At 39.5% G+C, this 21,918-nt stretch overlaps 1 protein-coding gene and 1 long non-coding RNA gene across 3 annotated transcripts; one reads left to right on the top strand and one right to left on the bottom strand.

The window, feature by feature from the left end:
* Positions 1-985: 985 nt before the first annotated feature.
* LOC112085212 lies at positions 986-2,657 on the bottom strand. 2 transcript variants are annotated; one of them, XR_002898771.1, is made up of 4 exons: positions 2,446-2,657; positions 2,064-2,166; positions 1,256-1,346; positions 998-1,172 (listed from the first exon to the last, which is right to left on the bottom strand). It is a non-coding gene; the product is annotated as an uncharacterized LOC112085212 (long non-coding RNA). The 2 variants fall into 2 exon arrangements; XR_002898770.1 differs by having other exon boundaries at positions 986-1,346.
* A 2,858-nt stretch (positions 2,658-5,515) lies between these two features.
* On the top strand, positions 5,516-6,298 carry LOC18014806 (uncharacterized protein At4g02000). Its single transcript, XM_024154681.1, has one exon. It carries the CDS (start codon positions 5,516-5,518, stop codon positions 6,296-6,298), a length of 783 nt encoding a protein of 260 aa, XP_024010449.1.
* The last annotated feature ends 15,620 nt before the right edge of the window (positions 6,299-21,918 follow it).

Genomic DNA, 21,918 nt, shown 5'->3' with positions numbered 1-21,918 from the left:
AGCTACTTAGCTTATCAAAGAAGACTTCTCCTCCAGTCTACGCTTGAAGTCTGTATTAGAAGTCTACTTATTGTATTTATTTCAAAAACGCTTTTTTTGCACATTTATAAAGTTTTTTTTCATTTTTTTTGTTTTGAAATGTTTGTTAGCAAGTGATTGAACTACTAAATGAATTTCATTTCATTTAAGTCCATATTTATAGTGGAATCAGATTTTTTGATTTTTAAGTTAGTTAGCTTATCAAAGTAGATTTCTCCAGTAGTCTACGAATGAAGTCTAATTGGGAAGTCTACTTTTTGTATTTATTTTAATATATTTTTCAAAAATATTTATAATGTTTTTTTTTTAAGTTTTAGGTTTGGACATGCATGTTAGCAAGTGGTTGAACTACTTAATGATTTTCATTTGATTTAAGTCGATATTTGTTGTGGAATCAATTTTTTTGATTTATAAGCTAGTTAGCTTATAAAAGTAGACTTCTCTAGCAATCTACGGATGAAGTCTACACACAAAATCTTCTCTATAAAAAATTGTTTTTTAATGTGTTTGTAATAATGTGGTTTGTAATTTGTTTGCTAATATGATTTATTTGTATATTTTACTACAGAGAACGGTTCAAATACCGGTTATTTATGGAGAAAAGAAGATGAAAGAGAAATAATAGCATTTTTGTGGTAGATAATGGCAAATGAAGAAAAATGTGCTTTTTAAATGATGGTTGTATCTTTGGGGGACTTACTAAATTTGTTGCAAATAAAAAGTCTCACGAAGAAGTCATAATATGATTTCAAACTGAATTTGTTGCATTTTACAATCCATAACATATCAGAAACATCTGCTCTGAGCTCTTTCAATCATGCATCATTAATATCTCTTTTTTTAGTTTGTTTCTTTGTTTCTTTTGATTGTGATGATCATAATGACTTCTCGTTTTTGTTCTTCTCATATAGTCAACGAATGATCCGCTTTAGTTTCAAAATTCTGATAAAGAACTAAGTAATTTCTTAATTTCAATTTCCAAATAGCCATACAAAAGCTTTACAGAAGTCATTTTTTTCTGTTTTAAGATTTTTACATTCTTTGTGTTACACATGTTTATTACTCTTTGTGTCATCAACTCTTCTTCCTCCTCTGTTTCTCACATGAAATGTGCGTGTGATCCCAATACCATACTGCAAAGTTACAAAAACACAACCTTTATACAATTTAAAAACTCAAAATGGGGATTACTAAATTAAAATCAAGAATCCAAAACCTGCAACAATCACAATTTTTATACACTTTGTTCTGAAACACCGTGAGAGACTCATCTTCCTTGATTTACTCTAAAACGTTGAGTACAAAACCTGCAACAATCACATTCATTTGAATCAAACCAGAATTAACTGGAAAATATCATTTTAGATGATTCAAACAATAGTATTCCAAACAAAGAGCAAAAGGAAGATGTAACAGTGAAATGCAATGACCAAAGTAAGGAGCTGAAAACAGAAAGGGGATCTAAAGATCCAAAGAGGAATATGAACAGGTGAAGTTATCATAGTTATAGACTCAAATGATAAACCCTACAGAGGTAAAAATAGGTACTTTAAGCGGTATACAAACAGCCTAACAGGCAAAGTACAACATAGAATCAGATTTCTCAAAACTTCAAAATATAAAGTTTCACAACATCAGCGATTAAAATATTATTTCACAATCAACCAAGCTCTTAGATTCACAATAACACATTTGAGAACCAAACCAATTTCTCAAAACTTAAAATACAAAGTTTAATCAAAAACTTTAAAACCTAAAACAAACCCAACGAGGACTTCACCAACCTTCACAAGAATGAGATCAGAAACTGGCATTGCTAACTCCAGCTTAAGAAACAGAACCACAAATCTAGATCACTCACGGGGTCAATGAATGAACAAAAACAAAGCAATAAGTAAAAACAGAACCACAAATCTAGACCAGAAACATGAAACAAGCAATAAAAAAACAAGCAGAGAGAATAAAGCTAAGGAATTTGGAATGAATCCAAAAAAAAGAGGAACAGAAGGAGAAATGACAGCGACCATAGAACGAAGCGGCGAAGATGAACGGCAGGACGAGAGCAGTGAGCATGGAATTACGGAACCTGCGTTGAGCATCAGAGCAGAGCATTGACAGCGACCGGATCTGAAAAACAAAGAGAGTTAGAAGTAAAACTGAAGAAGATGAGGAGAAGAAGAGAACAGACACGCGGAGAGAGAGAGAGAGAGAGAGAGAGAGAGAGAGAGAGAGAGAGAGAGAGAGAGAGAGAGAGAGAGAGAGAGAGAGAGAGAGAGAGAGAGAGAGAGAGAGAGAGAGAGAGAGAGAGAGAGAGAGAGAGAGAGAGAGAGAGAGAGAGAGAGAGAGAGAGAGAGAGAGAGAGAGAGAGAGAGAGAGAGAGAGAGAGAGAGAGAGAGAGAGAGCGACCAGGTAATGTGTGGAGAAGCGAATCAGAGCGGCGAGAGCAAATCAAAGTTAGTTTCCGGCGACTCTTGGATCAAAATCAACGCCACGAGATCGTGGTTCTGAGAGGTGGTAAGTGTTTCGGTGAAACATAGCTTGGCTGTCTTCGTTGATGGAGGTTCGGAGAGGAGAGAAATGAGATGAAGAAAAGAAGAAACGGCTAGGGTTTCAACAATGTTATTTTTTCTACCAAAATAGCTTTTATACTAGAGAGAAATTTTTTGGTAGGTTAAACACTTTGGTTCAGTTTTTAGTATTTTTTGGTTAGGGTAAATAACTTTTGGTTTTCTTATGATTAAATCTCGGTTTTAATAATTTTATCTCTTTCAATTTTGGTTTAATTTTCGATAAAATTATTTTATTTGGTTTAGCAGACTTCAATATGAAGTCTACTAAGGTTAAACTCTAAATCAGATATTTTGTTCTTCTTAATTTGAAACCATAAATTTAAACTTATAAATATGAAACAATAATTTATAAATCTAAAGATTACTAATATCAAATTTATGATTACAAATTTGAAACCAAAATTATTTTTTATTAATTTTAAAATTAAATTTTATGATTTAATTACATAGTAGACTTCATAAGCTTTGATAGAAGTCTACTAGTAGACTTCAAATAGTCTTTAGTAGACTTCGTCAGGGTTTAAATCGTAATTAAGACTTCTGTTTTTTGTTTGGTCATACAAGATTATACTGTCTTTTCACTACCCCTTTAGGTTATTTTTGCCAAACATTATATTAGAGGTCTATTTTTGTATTCAGAATCAATTTTTAGGTTATTTTTAGCAAAAATCCCTTATTTTTTTGAGTTTCTAAAAAATTATTTTTATAGTATATTATACTAATAAGTGAAAAATATTTATTTTTTATATTTAGATATTATTTTTTGTAAATTTATTTTTTTATAATATTAAAAATGATCGCAATTATAAAAAATATAATTTTAATTCATCTATTCATATTAATTCAAAAAACTATAATTTTAAAAATATAATTATAATTCACCCTTTTATATTACCATATAATGTAAATCTTTATTAAAAGTTTGAGATGTATTCGTGTATTTGATTTGGCATAGAATATCTTATATAATTTACTAAAATTTAATTCATATTGACAGCATGTGATAATGTTTAATTTTTTTATGTTTTATATTATGTATGAAAAAGATATTTTTGATATACATGTATGATTCAAAATTAATGATTTTAACCACTAAAATGTTTTTAACCCATTTTTATATATATTTTCAGTTCTATATTTTATTATAAACAAATTTAATATTGAAATTATACATTTGACTCTTACTCATTATTATTTTTTTATTAATTTACAAATAAAGCATAATAATAAATATTTATACAATCAACATTTATATCATATACATCATCATAATATTTTATATTTCAAATATGATCATTATTTTTCATACGTGAATTATTTTCTTAAAAAGAATTATTGGTCTTTTTAATACCATTTTTAATGGTATAGATAATATTTAATTAGAATATTTAAATTAAGTCTAAATTAATCTTTAATTTATTATTTTTTTAAAGATAATAACTGATTTTTTTGTAGATAATCTAATCTATATTTAAGAAAATCCAAAATAATCTTAATTAATATTGGAATTTTGATATTAAATTTATATATATAATAGAAAATTAATAATATTTGACTAAATTAACTTGTTTAGTACCATGTATATTATCTTTCCACAAATAGAATAGACTTAAATTAAAAAAATCTTTGGACACAAAACGTGTTTCTGTTTTAATAGACTAGATTTCGAATAAAAATACACATATTACTTTGATTTTTCAAAAAAACATACTAACTATTAACCTTTTATATAATACACAAACTATTAATTATGTTCTCTTTATGAGAATAATGTCGTGATGATCAAGTCCCAAGAATATGATTTTGGTCCAATTTTTGTTTTCTTTTTAAACCGATTACTCAAAACTCATCAGAAAAACTCTCAAGCCCAACTTTCTTATATAACTCTCTAAACCCTACATCTAGAATTCTCTCCTCTTCACTCTATAAATAAAGGAGCCACCAGTTAGAAGAGATCAGAGAATTATCTTATGGGGAAGTAGGCATCTAGGAGGTAGATCCGATCTGTCCTAGCTTAAAAGAGAAATGGATAGGTAAATTAGATCAGATCGGCCTGAAAATTAGCATGGCATATTCACGACTCTCAGATCTAGCTATAGCCGCTAGCAGATCTTCATTTGGAATTGTAGTTTGAAAGTTATGTGCGTGTTCCCGAAGCAAATCGGCAGAGATCAGAAAGTCAATTTCGGAAGCGTTTTGCCGGCAATCTAGAAATTTCCAGAAAGCGACCTACATACCGCTGTTAATCCCTTGAAACCAGATTTCCAGATCCACCTATAGGTTTCCCTTCCGACGTATGGCCATTGAGTTGCAGCTATTTCTTTCTGGTGAATTTTCCATCCTTCCAAAATCCTAATACTATTTTGGGGTAGTTTCGCTTTCCGAGAACTTTCATTTCTAGAAAGTTTATTTATAGCATATCCATTTTATGGTAAGTCTGTTAATGGAAACTTCCTTTTCCAATAGCAGTTTCCCAAAAAGGCGTTTCTCCAATCGTAATCGTATTGGCCGTTATTTCTCTAAGCGCTATTCATGATTCTTTTAGATTAAGGTAAGGATTAGTTTATCATTTGATTTAAGAGAAAACCACATTTTAAACCTCGAGAAGCCAAATAGTACTTCTTCTACTACTATTTTTTCATATTATTTTCACCTAGTTTTTGTGTCTCATAAAAATGCGGCGCTCTAGGGTTTTCAAAGGCGATTTCGTCTCTTTCCTCACGGAAACCGCTGGACTTCATCGCTCTCGCCGATCTCCGTCTCCGTCTTGCTAATCTGCATGCCCCTCACACCCTCTACGCTCGAGTAGCGTTTTTGTACTGTAGTTTTCAGTTTGTGTTTCCTTTCTTTTTCAGGTTAACCCACTTTTCTCGCTCCTCTTGGCGTTCTGTGTCCGATAAGCTTCGATGAATCATCGTTACTCGAGAGAGGAGAAAGGCAAAGATCTGGCCTCCTCTTCTCACCGCTGGATCAGAGACCCTCAAATACGGCTTCCGGATGAATCGAACCCCGACCTCGTCGAAGCTCATCGACTAACCCTAATCGGTCGGGTTCTCAATCCAAGCGTTCAGAAACCTAAGGCACTGATTGGATTTATGCCACAAGTGTGGCATATGGAAGAAAAGATCGTCGGTAAAGACCTAGGATCTGAGAAGTTCCACTTCAAATTCAAGATGGAAGAAGATATACAATCAGTCCTTAACGAAGCCCCTTTTCACTTCAAACGATGGATGTTTGTCCTTCACTGCTGGGAGCCAGTAATCTCTGATGCCTATCCATCGATCATTCCCTTTTGGATTAAGGTTCATGGAATCCCGGCTCACTGCTTCACCGAGAACAATCTAGGCAATGTGCTGGGCAAGTATATGGCTCATGACGTCGTTGAAATGATGGTCTGTGTTGAGATCAATGCTCTGAAACCTCTGATCAAGAGGAAGGCGATACAATTCCCCTCAGGGGTGGAGGTCTCTGTAGAGTTTGAATATGTCAGACTGGAGAAACACTGCTTACACTGTATGTCTTTAAGCCACGAAAAGGAGAACTGCCCACACCAGTCAAAACCTAGAGAATCTGATCTACAGAATTCCCACATCAACAGCCAACAGACCCTTCAGAGACTCGAAGAAGACAGGAAAAAGAAAGATGATCGCAGAGGTCGCACTCAGACTAACCGTCAGGACCCCTCTTAGCATTCTCAGCCTCGCCAAGACCCCTCCTTCCACCCACAGTCTCGATAAGTGAACCCTCTCTGCAACATACCCGAGCTGGAACCAACAATGCTAGAGACAGGGACCTTCATCGACGTGACAGTGAGGCTCTGAGAGGTGACAAACTCCCTCCCCGAAGGCTTTCGCGGTCCCCCCGAGAAGATACGACGACAACAGGGTCACATTTCCGCCCACTCACTCCATAAGGGATGATCGTGGTCTTTCCAAGCCTCATCAGAAATCCCGAGCTCGGTACGATGCCTCGTACTACTCAGACTTTCCTGCTCCTCACCGTAACCCTCACTCTGATGGCAACTACCGCAGAGACCATCGATCGAAGAATTGGGGTCTCCATCCCTCTTCCCGAGATGCTTCTGATCTCCGCTCTCGTGGTGCACCAATTAGGGAGGCTCCGAACATACCTCAATCTCCTCCTCTTCGAAGAGGCTCTTCACAGCTTTCTCCCTGGGGTGAGTCTGGTCACCGATCGCATGCTGCTCAGAACAGAGATGCTCTGAACAGAGCTTAAGCTCCTCCGCGTGGAAGTGGCTCTCTGCAACTTTCTCCCCGAGAGGTGTCAGATCACCGTTATCGTTCTCGAGATGCTTTGGGCAGGAGTGTGCTGAACAGTGCTGCGTCTCCTCTACGTGAACCTCCGACCTCGCGACGAAGACTTCTGGCTGAAGATTCGCACCATACTCCCTCTGTCACTCCTCGCGACACCTCTGCTCCTAATCGCCGCGATAACACTGCATCTTTGAACAGTGGTCATCGCCGGTCAGCCCTGGAAGGATTAGAAGACCCTTGCTCCCTCCAAAATGACCCGCTTCCCTTTGCAAATGCGGGTGTTTCTTTAGATTCTCACAGGGATTGGGTCGAGAATGATGATCTCCTGGGTTCTCCGGAGGAGGTAGAAGAATTCAATATCTAGCTCGAGTCATTTTCTCAACACAGAAGCAAGTTCTAAAGGCACCACCACTCCTCTTCCGAGAACTCCTCTAAGGCTACAATCCCAGATCTTCCACCTCTGCATGGTGAGAAGATTCCGGCTACCTTTAGACTGGGTCCTCGCTCTGTTCCGGCAAAGCAACGTCTGGAATTCCCCAGAAAAGCTCCCCCGAAGCGGAAGATTACAAAAACAGCGTCCAGAACATCAGAAAAACAGTCTACACGTTCTGCCTCAAAGAAACTAGCATCAAGCAGCCCAATCCAGAGCGCAAAGGCGAAACACAGAACTTCGACGAAGAAGTACTCACCACGAAGGAGGCTCGAGGCTGATCCAGCAAAACATCCTGCTGCAAAGACTTCGAAGACCATGACAGCCTCTGCTGTAGTGTCTAATGTAGATCTTTCTAGTAGTGATCTTGTTACTTCTATCTCTAAGGTCTTAGTGCCTTCTACTTGTAAGGGCTTAATGGTTCCCCAAAACCATCGTCGACTCAATGATCACAACCTGTTCGAACTGTCAAGAGATTGGAAACTACTTGACAGTTCGACGCCTAAGGGAATTGAGATTGAGTCTCTTTCTGGATATTATGTTTCTCGCTGAAACAAAAAACCAAGATGATGTTGTTTTCAGCGTATTTCAGTGGATGGATTATGATAACAGGTTTACGGTTCCTCCGATTGGACTTAGTGGTGGTCTAGCTTTAATTTGGAAGAAAGATACACATCTGGAGATTCTATCTTCTTCCCCAAACTTCATTGACACCAAAATTAAGTACAAGGCGAAATCATTCTTTTTTACTTTCGTTTATGGTCATCCAGCGAGCCAATGACGACAGGAAGTTAGGAACCAAATCTCGGAATTAGGTGCAAATAGGGAGTCTCTTTGGATCCTCTCAGGCGACTTCAACGAGGTCCTCGATAATTCAGAAAAGCGAGGAGGCCCAAGGAGGCACGAGGGCTCATTTATCAACTTTCGGAGCTTCATATCCCAAAATGGGCTATGGGATGTTAACTTCTCTGGCAATCCGCTATCCTGGCGAGGCATGCACTATGACCACTTCGTTCGAGCGAGATTGGATCGGTCCATTTCGAACGATGCTTGTGTGGAAGCCTTTCCCTCTGGTAGATCGGAATACCTCCGCTACGAAGGATCAGACCACCGACTGCTGGTCACTGATGGTCGTGTCAACTGCGTGAGGGAACAAGTTTTACCCTTAACAAAACAAATGAAAGCCGCAAGTGCACAGCTGATCAGTTGCAGTATTTAGGGATCGAATCCACAGAGATTTGTGTGCCTGGTATTCTTCTATGGTTTTTTTAACTTTATGTCTAGACTAAATTGGTTTTAAAGGTTGGTTGTTTTTCTTGCGAATTAAACTAAAACAAAAGAAAGCAAATAAATCTATCCTAAAAAGCAGGTAAGAAAATCGAATGAAATGCAATTCGAATAAGCAAATATCGAATGAAAGACTAATAAGGCAAGTAAAATATCGCATGAAAGGTAAATAAAGCAAGTAAATAATGAACTAAGGAAATTGAAATGCAGGTCTAAGAAAGCAAGTAAAAATCGATGGAATTGTAAACTATGGCTAAAAACGCTGAGCTTTTAGGGACTCTAAGGGATCATAATCGGTTTTGTCACTAGGGTAAATAGATTGGGATTGACAGATAACGATATATGGGTTCTAGAGCTAGAGTACGGCGGTATGACTACGTCACTGTGGTGATCATAACCAACTGTTTCTCGCAACCCTGACCAGTAGGTTTCCACTCTGGCCCTGGAAAGGAGAGAACGCAAGAGCTGCACAAGACTCGTCAATACTCATGATCTCGCCGCAGGTAGGTTTCCACTCCTACGGAAAAATCGCCTGTTTCATTCTAGGGCTGATACTTAATGAAAACTTTCGCAACACTAACTATCTAGATTAGATACTAGGTGATCAATCAAGCACACATGCAATAAGAACAAGATTAAACAGAGAACAGGTCGAAATCCGATATCTATAAACCTAGATGTCTTAATCGATTATGAGAGCCCTATCGGGAACCCTAAGCCCAACTCGGGATCTACTCAGACATGGCTGAGTTCGACATCATCATTGGTTTTAATAAAAGTAATGAAAAACAGTAAAGAAAACAGATAAAGAAAGCTTCTCTATTGAAGAACTCGGACTTGAACAATCTTCTACAAAAATCTCATAAAAACGGCTAAAGGAAAAGGGTTTCTGTAAAGTATGAAGGGTTGTGTCTAAAATCGACCTAAATGACATGTATTTATAGTCTCCAATACTCCATGGTCTCTAGGGTTCCGGAATTGAGGCTGAGAATGACTTTGGGCTTTAGATAAGTGGGCTTTAACTCGGAGATTGATTGCCGCGGTCAGGAGTGTTGTGACCGCGGCAATTGGCTTGTTGGCCGCGGTCGGGAAGCTTCTGACAGCGGCAAATAGCTTGTTGGCCGCGGTCGCGTGAGTTGCTGACCGACTTCGAGTGGCTCCGGGGCTAATGGAATATCTTGAGATCCAACCGTTGGAATGTCTCCAAACTAAGTGGATTTGAAAGCTGGTTGATTCTTCTATAAGCTGTCCAATTTTGAGGGTGATCAGACGGTGAGAAGGTCTTCGTCTCTCCATGAGAGTTCTGACGGTCTGCATTTATCCAAAAGAGTCTTTTTGTTCCATTTTGTGCTTCTTTATCCCAAATTACCTGAAAAGTCTTTTAAAATCCGGAAACATAGAAATCCTTTGAAAACCTTTGAAAATGGAGTAAAAACACCTGTAAAAGATATTAAATTGATCTATAAAAATGGTCAAAATCCGGTGTTATCAACTCCCCCTGACTTAGTCTTTTGTTTGTCCTCAAACAAAACAAGGCTAAATCTTGGCGAGAGGTTTGAAAACGCAGGAACTAAACAAAATCTCAGAGACCAAACTTCTAGACCAATATCAATCAGTATGCATCAATCGGGAATAGCCTAGAAAATTCTCACTAGCAATACAGACATAACTAGTCCGTTAATCCGTCATGCAGAAATCTATGCACTAAGATCTAACTTCCAGTCAACTAGCTCTTAACATTCATTAAAAATCTCGGTGGTTCTCATCAAAGAAAATCTAGGCAAGGCGATCTAGGCTAGGTGTCAAGAAGGATTATTTTGGGGGGTAAGGCTTAAAGTGTTTACGGGTTACCTGAAGATTTGGAGGATGCAGGATATTATGCAAAACCGCAAGAGAGAGTGAAGCTGTTGGTATCCACAATTTTCAGTCACTTTATTCTTGACATAGATTCATGGTCTTCTTCCTCAGGTTCTCTCCAAACTCCCCCAGACTTAGATTTTTGTAAATATTTCAAAACAATAGCTCCTTAAACGAATAGTGGTTGCTCATTGCTCCACAAATTTCGACAATCTAAGACTCATTAGGCTTTTTCTTTCCCTTTCTCTTTTCACGTTTTTTTTTTTTTTTTTTTTTTTTTTTTTTTTTTTTAGAGAAAGAGAACACCTTTAGATATAGAGTCTTAAAGAGCACGAATTTACCAGTTAATATCTGTCTTGTAAAGCTTTATTATGTTTCTGATACTCTTCCTTCCCAATTCCATTCAGTCTCCTTTGTGAGTGACTGAAAACTGCGTCGCTCCTCTTCTCTCCGACGTTTTTGCACATATCTGCTGATATAAACAAAAGAGAGAATGCATGAGGATTGAAAACAAGGGTTTTGGGTTTAGGGTATGGTACCAGATAAAGATAAACTGGTCATCTAGGACGACAAATAGTGGTAAAAGTGATGGTAAAAGACGTCCTAGATGTGTATGTCAATGCCTGCCTAAAATCAATGATGAGAAAATTAGATATCAATATTAAGTCCAAATAAAATGAGCTAGTATATCCTGTCAGAAAGAATCTCCATGAATAGAAGTCCTCTGGTGGGAGTTCGTAGTGCAAGTACTCTAGCTACCGCCTAGTCTAGTGCTAACCACAAATGAGCTATCATGCATAGTGTAGAAGTGTGCAGGTCTAAATCATCATAGTTTTGCGTCAAACATTCCTGAAAAATACTTAATGTCGAATAGGTTACATATTAAAATTTAAAAAGTACTTGAAATTTAAAAGCAAAGCAGGGAAATGATTAGTACGGATAGACATCCTCCCCCAGACTAAAATCACACTGTCCCCAGTGTGAAAAAGTTGGTGAGAAGATGGTGAATAAAAGCAAAATAAAATAAAATAAGATAAAAGAAAAGAAAATGATGATAGAACCGTGATGGTAGTGAAGTGCTGATCAATCACTCATCCTCCGAAGTGTCGTCTGCGAACTGGTGTTGCTGCTGTAAGAAGGTGTCAACGCGCTCAAAGCGTCGTCCCTGTCTCTCAACTCTGCGCTCCAGATCGGAATGAGTGTGTGATGATGTAGATGATGAGGTGTGGCCAGTCGAAACAGATGGCTGAAAATGAGCACGGGCCGCAGCTGCATCACGCTTCGCCTTGGCCACTATGTATTGGCCAATGGTGAATGGTAGACGAGGTACAGATGGCAGAAAATCATCGGATACCAGAGTCCATCGTGGGCGTCCTCCGTTGCACAATCTCGGGATAGATGCTGAAGGTAAGCGGACTCGGTGCTCCTCGGTGCCAGTGTAATACTTGTAACCAAACCTGTCTGGATCGAAAGCGGCACGAGAGATAGTGTGATCGCGAGAGAGATAAAGTAGATCATACCAGACATCGGGAAGTGGATCATCAAATGAGAAATCGAATCCTACAGCCTGTAGTATCGCTGTAATAGCACTCCCGAAAGCTGGAGTAGCGTCCTCGCAACCATGTAAATCATGCTTCACCTTTACCATATACTGCGCTATGATCCATGCGAAGCAAGCAAGTCGTGGATCATCCATAAACGGAATCTGAAGTGTGATGAGCTCAGTCTTCAAAACACTTCCCATGTTGGCTCTAGAGAAGATCGTGTGTGCTAAGAGTTTGTGCACAACTCTCACTGCTGGGTGGCTAAGAAGGGCTGACTTCGATCTGCCACTATCATAGGTTCCATGACCCATCTCTCTCCACAGGTTAAGATCAGGTTCATCTTCAAGGTAAATGCCATCAGTGTATGGAAGCTTAAGAGCTTCACAAACCTCGGAAATGGTGAGAGAATAAGGCTGTCCGCGGATAGAGAATGACAAGATGCCATCTGATGCTCTGGGGTTCCTCCTCTTCGTGTGGTGGAGTGTAATAGTCGCTAAAAGCTCACAGACTAGCTCAGGATAAGTCGGAAGGTTCAGCTCCATGTAGGGTCTCAGCTTAAGTGCATCGATGTACCAGATCACATCCTCTCTGATTCCAAGCATCTCGAGTGTATGATAATCAATGCAAGGCGTGGGTTTGATGTTCAGCTTCTTGAAATGCCTTGCATAGTCCACTCTCGGGTTTGTCTCCCTCCCAATGTATCAAATTTGTGGTGGCTCGGGAGCTGCTCGTGTTTCTCTTGAGTGCTGGAGCAATCTCATCACATAGCTTCTTCTTCTTGGTCTGGCTTGGTTCAGCATGTGCTCTCCTAGAGTAGCATCATCGGGAATGTCCTCGGAGCTGCCACCAGTGCGACGGCTCCTTCGGGATCTGGTTTCGTCCATTTTCTGCAAAATGAAATGATTCTTGGAAAAAGAATGAATATGGATGCTGATTTTAACACATTAAGATCTGTTATACTAATACTAGTACAGAGAGATTAATTAAAACCATGAGCAAGCAAAATTTATATTGAATTAGAGAAATCAAGTAGTTCATGACTAAATTCGGATTTTTGATGTTCTTAACATAGAAATCTTCTAAAAATCGGTTTAGATGAGCAATTTCCATGTAAATTCTAAAGATTACCCAATACTAATCACTAATCACACAAGACTAAATCAAATTCATCAATTTGGCTGTTCCAAATTCAATTTTTATTAAGCATGTAGAATTCAAATTTCAAAAATCTCAATTTCTCTTAAGCTAGGTGCTAAAATCGATTTTTAGATAACCTAGATGGATAATCTATCATTCTTAAGCTATTTCCACCATCAATAGACCAAGATTTTGGGTTTTTAAAGAAAACCCTAAGTTCAAAATCGAGTAAGAATGGTGAGTTTGAGGTTCATACCTTGCTGGAAAGAGAGAATTGATGGCAGAATTGAAATCAGCTTTGAAAAAGAGTGAGGTTTGAGCCAAAAATCTCTTAAAAAGCTTAAGAATTGAAAAATGTGTTCTTTCTCCTAAATCTCTAAGTCTTTTGGAAGAGAAGAGAAGAAAGAGTTTTGATCCAAAAAGTTTGTTTCTTTTCTTTAAAAAGCGTTTTTGAAGCAAAAACGGAAAATTTCTGGAAATTTTTAAGTTTACGGGAACTTACCTTTTCTTGTTTGCACATTAGAAAAGTTTAAAACTTACGGAGGCTCTTTTCGGGTTTTACTGGGAACATTTCGGGAAACACCGGGAATCACCAGGTAACACCAGGTAAACACCAGGCAACACCGAGAATCACCAGGCAACACCGAGAATCACCAGGCAACACCGAGAATCACCAGGTAAACACCAGGCAACACCGAAAAGCGGCAGAAATCTGCGGCGTCACCTCAACGACCAACAGCCGCGGTCAGGAGACGCGCGACCGCGGTGATTGAGGGCTCGGCCGCGGTCATATTCACGGTGCCGCGGTCGATGCACCCTTGGCCACGGGTCGAACGGTCGCAACCGCGGCTCTTCCTCCTGCGGCCTTCGTCCAACTTTCTCGTCTTTGCCGAGCCGAGCAGCTAAAAACCTACCCTTTTCTTCTTGGTTTTTCTAATTTTCTGATTTTTTTTTATTGTGTTTTTTTCTTATAAAATACCTGAAACTTAAAAGAAAAAGAAAGCATAAAATGTAAAAAGGAAAAGGAAACTAAAAGAAAGAGTACCTAAATGGGTTGCCTCCCATCAGGCGCTTTTGTTTTAAGTCGTTTAGCTCGACGTAGGCAAGAAGAATTAGGCTGATTTGAATGGCACTCCACTTGATGTGCCTTTATCACTTCCGGTTGCTGGAGGTTTTACTTCTTCTCCTTGAGGAGCCATCTTATTTCCTTTACCCTTCTTCCGGACTTTAACATTGTTTAAAACCCTTTTTGTGTTTTCGATCAGCTCCTGGATTTGGTCCTCACTAGTTTCTGTTGCATCAAAATCAGCTATGCGATGGTTCCTGGCTTGTCTTCGGTGTTGATTTGCTGGCTGTACAGGGCGGTTAACGCGCCCAATCGGCTGCATTCCTTGGTGGTCACCATCGGGTGCATTGATGAGTGCATCAAGGTCTTCACGTTCTTCTCTCTCGCGGTTCTGGTGGTTTATCAGAGGAACCTCATCCTCCTCTCCATTTTGTCGAGCATGATCACTTCCTCTGTGATCATTCTCTTCATTTTCTCCATGTTCGGACCCGTCTTGGTCCATATTTAAAGCTCGGTTAATAGGATCTCCAGGCTGGTCGTCGTTGGCCATTCCTTGCGTTCGTCTAAGTCTTCGAAGTTCTCTTTCGTGTCTGTCTATCTCGTCTAGAATTGGAATGTTTTCTACAGGTCTGCGCCTGGTATTCATGCAATTCAGAGAAAAACAAAAGAAGGGAAAGATAATTCAGAAAAACTTTAAGAAAGAACTAGAGATCAGGTGTCTAGAACAGAAGTTAAAACAAGAAAAATAGCAAAAGGCAGCGAAACAAATCCCCGGCAACGGCGCCAAAAACTTGATGGTCGTGTCAACTGCGTGAGGGAACAAGTTTTACCCTTAACAAAACAAATGAAAGCCGCAAGTGCACAGCTGATCAGTTGCAGTATTTAGGGATCGAATCCACAGAGATTTGTGTGCCTGGTATTCTTCTATGGTTTTTTAACTTTATGTCTAGACTAAATTGGTTTTAAAGGTTGGTTGTTTTTCTTGCGAATTAAATTAAAACAAAAGAAAGCAAATAAATCTATCCTAAAAGGCAGGTAAGAAAATCGAATGAAATGCAATTAGAATAAGCAAATATCGAATGAAAGACTAATAAGGCAAGTAAAATATCGCATGAAAGGTAAATAAAGCAAATAAATAATGAACTAAGGAAATTGAAATGCAGGTCTAAGAAAGCAAGTAAAAATCGATGGAATTGTAAATTATGGCTAAAAACGCAGAGCTTTTGGGGACTCTAAGGGATCATAATAGGTTTTAACACTAGGGTAAATAGATTGGGATTGACAGATAACAATATATGGGTTCTAGAGCTAGAGTACGACGGTATGACTACGTCACTGTCGTGATCATAACCAACTGTTTCTCGCAACCCTGACCAGTAGGTTTCCACTCTGGCCCTGGAAAGGAGAGAACGCAAGAGCTGCACAAGACTCGTCAATACTCACGATCTCGCCGCAGGTAGGTTTCCACTCCTATGGAAAAATCGCCTGTTTCATTCTAGGGCTGATGATACTTAATGAAAACTTTCGCAACACTAACTATCTAGATCAGATACTAGGTGATCAATCAAGCATACATGCAATAAGAAGAAGAATAAACAGAGAACAGGTCGAAATCCCAGATCTATAAACCTAGATGTCTTAATCGATTATGAGAGCCCCTTTCGGGAACCCTAAGCCCAACTCGGGATCTACTCAGACATGGCTGAGTTCGACATCATCATTGGTTTTAATAAAAGTAATGAAAAACAGTAAAGAAAACAGATAAAGAAAGCTTCTCTATTGAAGAACTCGGACTTGAACAATCTTCTACAAAAATCTCATAAAAACGGCTAAAGGAAAAGGGTTTCTGTAAAGTATGAAGGGTTGTGTCTAAAATCGACCTAAATGACATGTATTTATAGTCTCCAGTACTCCATGGTCTCTAGGGTTCCGGAATTGAGGCTGAGAATGACTTTGGGTTTTAGATAAGTGGGCTTTAACTCGGAGATTGATTGCCGCGGTCAGGAGTGTTGTGACCGCGGCAATTGGCTTGTTGGCCGCGGTCGGGAAGCTTCTGACCGCGGCAAATAGCTTGTTGGCTGCGGTCGCGTGAGTTGCTGACCGACTTCGAGTGGCTCCGGGGCTAATGGAATATCTTGAGATCCAACCGTTGGAATGTCTCCAAACAAAGTGCATTTGAAAGCTGGTTGATTCTTCTATAAGTTGTCCAATTTTGAGGGTGATCAGACGGTGAGAAGGTCTTCGTCTCTCCATGAGAGTTCTGACAGTTTGCATTTATCCAAAAGAGTCTTTTTGTTCAATTTTGTGCCTCTTTATCCCAAATTACCTGAAAAGTCTTTTAAAATCCGGAAACATAGAAATCCTTTGAAAACCTTTGAAAATAGAGTAAAAACACCTGTAAAAGATATTAAAATGATCCATAAAAATGGTCAAAATCTGGTGTTATCAGTCACCTTTTTGGACGATTCCAGGGTCAAACAGCAAGGTATCCACAGTGGAGATCGTAACACTGGATATTTTGACGCTGTCACTCGTAACCGTCGTACGTGTAACTGATAACACCGTATTTTGACCACTTTTATGGATCGATTTGAAATACTTTTTTCTATTTTTTTATTGCTTTCAAGTACTTTTATTACGTTTTTCTAGTATTTGTAGTTCCAAGACTATTTTCAGGAAACTTAGGGAAAAGCTTAATAAAATGGATAGAAGACCAGATTTTTAGCTCAGAGTCAAACCGTCAGAAGTTCACCCCCAATTGAAGGCCTTCTCACCGTCTGATCTAGCTCAAATTTGGAGATCTCAAAGATGGAAGTATCAGTTTTCCAGCACACTTTACAGCTTGGCACCAGAGAGTATTGGAGACTATAAATACATATAATTTAGGTCGTTTTTAAGAAGAGAAGAGGAGAGACAAAATACTTTACAGAAATTTTACTTTAAGCTTTGTTTTTAGGTTTTAGGGAGAGAGAGATCAGTCTCTTGAACCCTTGTTCTTTGTTTTTCAATCTTGGTTTCTGTACTACTTTTTAATACTATGTTTTTGATTTCGTTTATCATGTCTGAGTAATTTTATTGTTGGGTCTAAGAGATTTTCGATGGGGATATATATGTTCGATGAGGATTTCATGAGCTATTGAGCCGAATCTTAGAACTTTTTATTCTGAATTCGTTTTTACTGCATGAGAGTAGCGTCATGAACTATAATCTGATCCAGATGCTTGGTGACACGAAAGTGTTCATCCGGTGTCAGATCTAGTTTGGGAGAGCAAAACAAACATAGGAGTGGAAACCTACCTATGGGCGATTTGTGAATGCTGACGAGTCTTAAACATAATGCACATCTTCTTTTCCAAGGCTAGAGTGGAAACCTACTGGTCAGGGTTGAGAGAGATTGTTGTCTATGATCACGACAGTGGCGTATTCATTCGTCCGTGACTCCAATTCGAAGAGTTTAAGCTAAGGTCTTATCAAATTTACTCTCTATGTTCGAAGAGTTCGAAGATTTTTATTCAAGCTTTAGTCTAGTATCTTTACTTTTTCAATCGGATTTCATTTAAGCAATTAGGTTTAGCCGATTTTCCATTTTTACTCGTTTTTGTTAAGTTTAGTTATTAGGTCATTTGAATTCCCGTATTTTCTCGTTAAGATTCGTTTTTTACGGTTTAAACACACCACCAAAACCCTCACAAAAATCGCCTGGTTCTACACTTCCTTACTTTATATTTCTTTCGAAGGTTTTGTAGGAAAGATCCTCCTTCCCTGTGGATTCGATCCCTAAGTACTACAATCGATCAGCTGTGCACTTGCGGCTATTGATTTTATTTAGGATAAAACTTGACACCCTCATCGCGACAACACATCAAGTTTTTGGCGCCGTTGCCGGGGAAGGCACGCGTTTTCTTTTCCGCAAAACCCTAAGAAAGGTTGGTAAATCGACTCTAGAACCCTTTTTTTACTTATTTTCGTTTTTGGTTCTTCTTGTTTCAGGTTATGAAGCAATGAACCATATGAAACGAAATTAGTACTATGAGGGAGGTTTTTACAACACTCCTCAAGCCACTCGACGCCGAGAAGCACAATACATTTGTGATCTCTCCTCAATGGATCGGAATTCAATTCCGAACCACCACACAAGAGTAGTTCGCAGCCACAACAAATCAATTCGCGAAGTTTTAGAGGAACAAGGATTCTACTGGGACCACGACCCTTATTCAACTTACAATGCCCACGGAGATATCCATGATCCTCTCTTTGATGAAGATATGTTGTCTGTCTCCCAAAACCGAGATCGATGATATGCTTCAGGAGCTTAATGAATCTATGGATGACGGGTATTGGGTAGCTTGTGAAGTAGATGGAGAATCCTCCATCAAGTTAGTTAGAAAGAGGCCATCAAATGAAATTCCTTTGGATCATCACGTCATGGAAGCCAGCCATCAAGAAAAGGGAGAACCTGTTTCTAACCCGAGTGACGATCTCGTCTCTACTGATTCATTCAGGTGTTTTGAAGATGACAAACAAGATTATAAGTCACTTCCTCTTGATGAACCAAAGCCTTTTTCTCCTTCAGCTCCTCACCATATTGACTGTGAGACAGACCACATGAAAGATGAGACACTAATGGTGACATCAAAACCACCATTGGAGGCGCTTTCTAAGACGAAGGATCCCGAGAAGTTTGATGCCCCATTCTCGATCAAGGGAGTGGAATTTCGTGATTCTCTTTGTGACATTGGACCTGATGTGAATCTAATACCAAAGACCATTGCAGAGGATATAGGTATTTAGATTTTTCATCCTTTTAATATTTACATTCACTATGGAGGTTTTCTGGTGCAGCTCCACTCGATTTCAAACCCGAATTGCCATTTCAAGGGGAAGTTTGTCTTGTTCCTACTGATTTCCTATAAGGAACTCTCATTGTCTGACAACAGGCAGCGTAGATGATCAAATATTTGACCCTGGAGGAACTACAAAAGATGTTGGATACGTTCTAGAAAGAAGAGAACCCGAAGAAAACGCCGGATTTACAAGCTTGACGAACAAATGTACTTCCTTATGTATACCTTCAATTAATGCTCATATGAGAGGTGATGGAGACTTAATTGAAGCAAGAGTGAAGCTTAAATGGGTCTCAAGACTCTTTACCGAAGACTCTCCACAAGGAAAAAGAATTGGAGACAAGAAGCAAGAGGATCTGGACACCTTTTCTCGGACATTCACCACCGCGGTCGCGTGTGCGCTACCTGATAGACAAGACTTTTAGGGTCTCAGGGCTATCAATCCCCTTGTCAATGTAGCACAAAGAGGTTTATCAATCCAGATATGGTGTTAGACACTAAGCTATATGATCAAGTTCTTAATTCAAGCAAACAAGAGTGGGTTTTGATTAATCTAGAGACAAATATAAACATAAACAGGATTAAAAACTAATGACAATGACAAATGGTGTGAATAAGATATGATGGAGGCATGAGATTCTAGACATGATAGATGGTTAGGGTGCTTTGGTGTTAAACTAGGAATGCTAATGACAATGATGTGACATGATTCAAGTGATTAAGAACTCTAATCTATGTTAATCCTCTCATGAAGGTATTAACCCCTATACTAATCCATTTTCAAACCAAATTCCCATTTGTGAAATATGAATCAATATGCATTAATAAACAGTTCTCAATGATCATTCAAGCATTTAACAAATCATTCCCATGATGAAAAATTACTTAAACCTCTAACACAACTCTTTCAGGAATTTCATCAAACACTTTTGGTGCATGAAATTCCCAGAATCTAGATCTCAAGTGATTATCAAGGATCTAGCATAGAGAATAGTTGTTTAGAGAAATGAACCAATGAATCTAGCCCTAAGCACTCCTAATCTAACACTTTAGCACCCTAACCTACACATCTAGAACCTCATTAAGGTAACTACTCACTAATCATGATCAACACACTAGATCCTTTGCAAGATGTGTTGTTAATCATGATTAGAAGTTGATTTTGATGAATAGAAATGATGAACAAGATGGAAAGAAACTGCAAATCGATTTAAACTCTCTAAAACAAAGTGTATTAAGTGGTTTTCACAAAAGGGGGAAAAAAAAGACTAAAAGTAGATTAAGTGTCTCTACAAATTAGGTCTAAAAACCTTATAAAGGAAGCTTGGGCGAACCGGGTCAACCCGGAACAAACCGGGTACTGACCCGGCCTTGATGGGCAAGGAAGGGTTTGCCACGGTCTGGTGTGTCCTTGGTGTGACCGTGGCATTCCTGACCGTGTCAAAGACTTCATTGTGTTCTTGGTTCATTTTGATGCCACGGTCTGATTAAGCTTCATCTGGGACTCGTGGCAAGTTAACCGTGTCAAACGCCGAAGATATGTAAAGGTTGCCACGGTCAGACCCCCAGACCGTGGCATTCAGACCGTGCCAAAACCCGCATGTATGTGAAGTCCTTCCCAGCCAAGTATATGCTTGCCACGGCCAAGTCTCAGGCCGTGGCATTGAGATCGTGTCAAAAGCCGAAACTGTGTAGAAGTTATCTCCAGCCACTTGTTCATTTGCCACGGTCAAGTCCCAGACCGTGGCATTAAGCTCGTGCTAATCGCCGAAGGTTGCAAGATGTTGCCACGGCCAAGCCTCACACCGTGGCATTTAGGCCGTGTCAATCGCCGAACGGTTGCTAAGTTCCTCTCAGCCAAGTGTGTGTTTGCCACGGTCAAGCCTCACACCGTGGCATGAATATCGTGTCATTGGCCGAGGGTGCACAAAAGTTGCCACGGCCAAGTGTGGACCGTGGCATTGAAATCGCGGCATGTTTAACTTAGTCATCCTGGGCTGTCTGGACCATCTCGCATTCCGGAGAGTGTAACTTCCTGGAGACCTGTCCGAATTGAGTAATTCCGGTTTCAGAAGACAGAGGACTCATTTATATCCAACTTTGATGAAGGAAGTTTCAGTGCTTGGGAAGTGTAAGGTTTCCTGGAGGGCACATCTTTGAAGCGCATTTACACGACCAGAGAGAGGCGCCTAGACATGTGTCCATTCCGGAGACCGTATCTTTCTGCTCAAAGCTCCGAATTGATTGATCTCGGATGTTCTGGAAAGAAGACTCAAATGTCTCTGATTCTCATGAAGTCCCCGGAAACTGAATCGTCCTGGAAGTGCACCATCCTTCGCATCCTTCAAAACTGATCTGCTCGGTCCGGAATACCTGCGAGACAGGGGTTCCTTCCGACTAGCTTATCTCTCTGCTCACGCGTCCGAATTCCACGATTCCACTTGCTATGAGACCGTGCTCCAATGCTCTCCAACTTCTATGAAGGACCCGCCGTCTGAATCGGACCGGAAGGCTCCCCGGACAGGCGATTTCTGAGACTCGTTCACACCCGGAGATTTTGGCCGATACACTTCATTCGCGGTACATGGAAATGGCCGGTAAAGCTTCCCGCGGTACATGAAAATGGCCAGTGAAACCTTCCTGGCCAGCGAGAATGGCCGAAAATCTCCCAAGACCCAATTTTTCCACTTTCTCACTCTTTGCTCACCATTCCACCTCCTGGGTTCATCTTTTCAGCTCCATATTCACCTGATAGACACTCAAAACATGCAAAGACTCATTGGGACCTAATGCATCTCCTAAGTTCTAAAACAAACCCTAAGGACCTAAAATGCATGAAATAAAACATGATTTGGAATGATTTATGCAAC

This window comes from Eutrema salsugineum, unplaced genomic scaffold (assembly GCF_000478725.1).
Source record: "Eutrema salsugineum unplaced genomic scaffold, Eutsalg1_0 scaffold_3, whole genome shotgun sequence".
Lineage (NCBI taxonomy): Eukaryota > Viridiplantae > Streptophyta > Magnoliopsida > Brassicales > Brassicaceae > Eutrema > Eutrema salsugineum.
Note: the sequence above shows the minus strand (reverse complement) of the source record. Positions and strands in the feature narration are given on the sequence as shown.

What these genes read in the sequence shown, in the direction of transcription:
- LOC18014806 (XM_024154681.1), top strand. Translation starts at nt 5,516, where the DNA reads ATGAATCATCGTTACTCGAGAGAGGAGAAAGGCAAAGATCTGGCCTCC.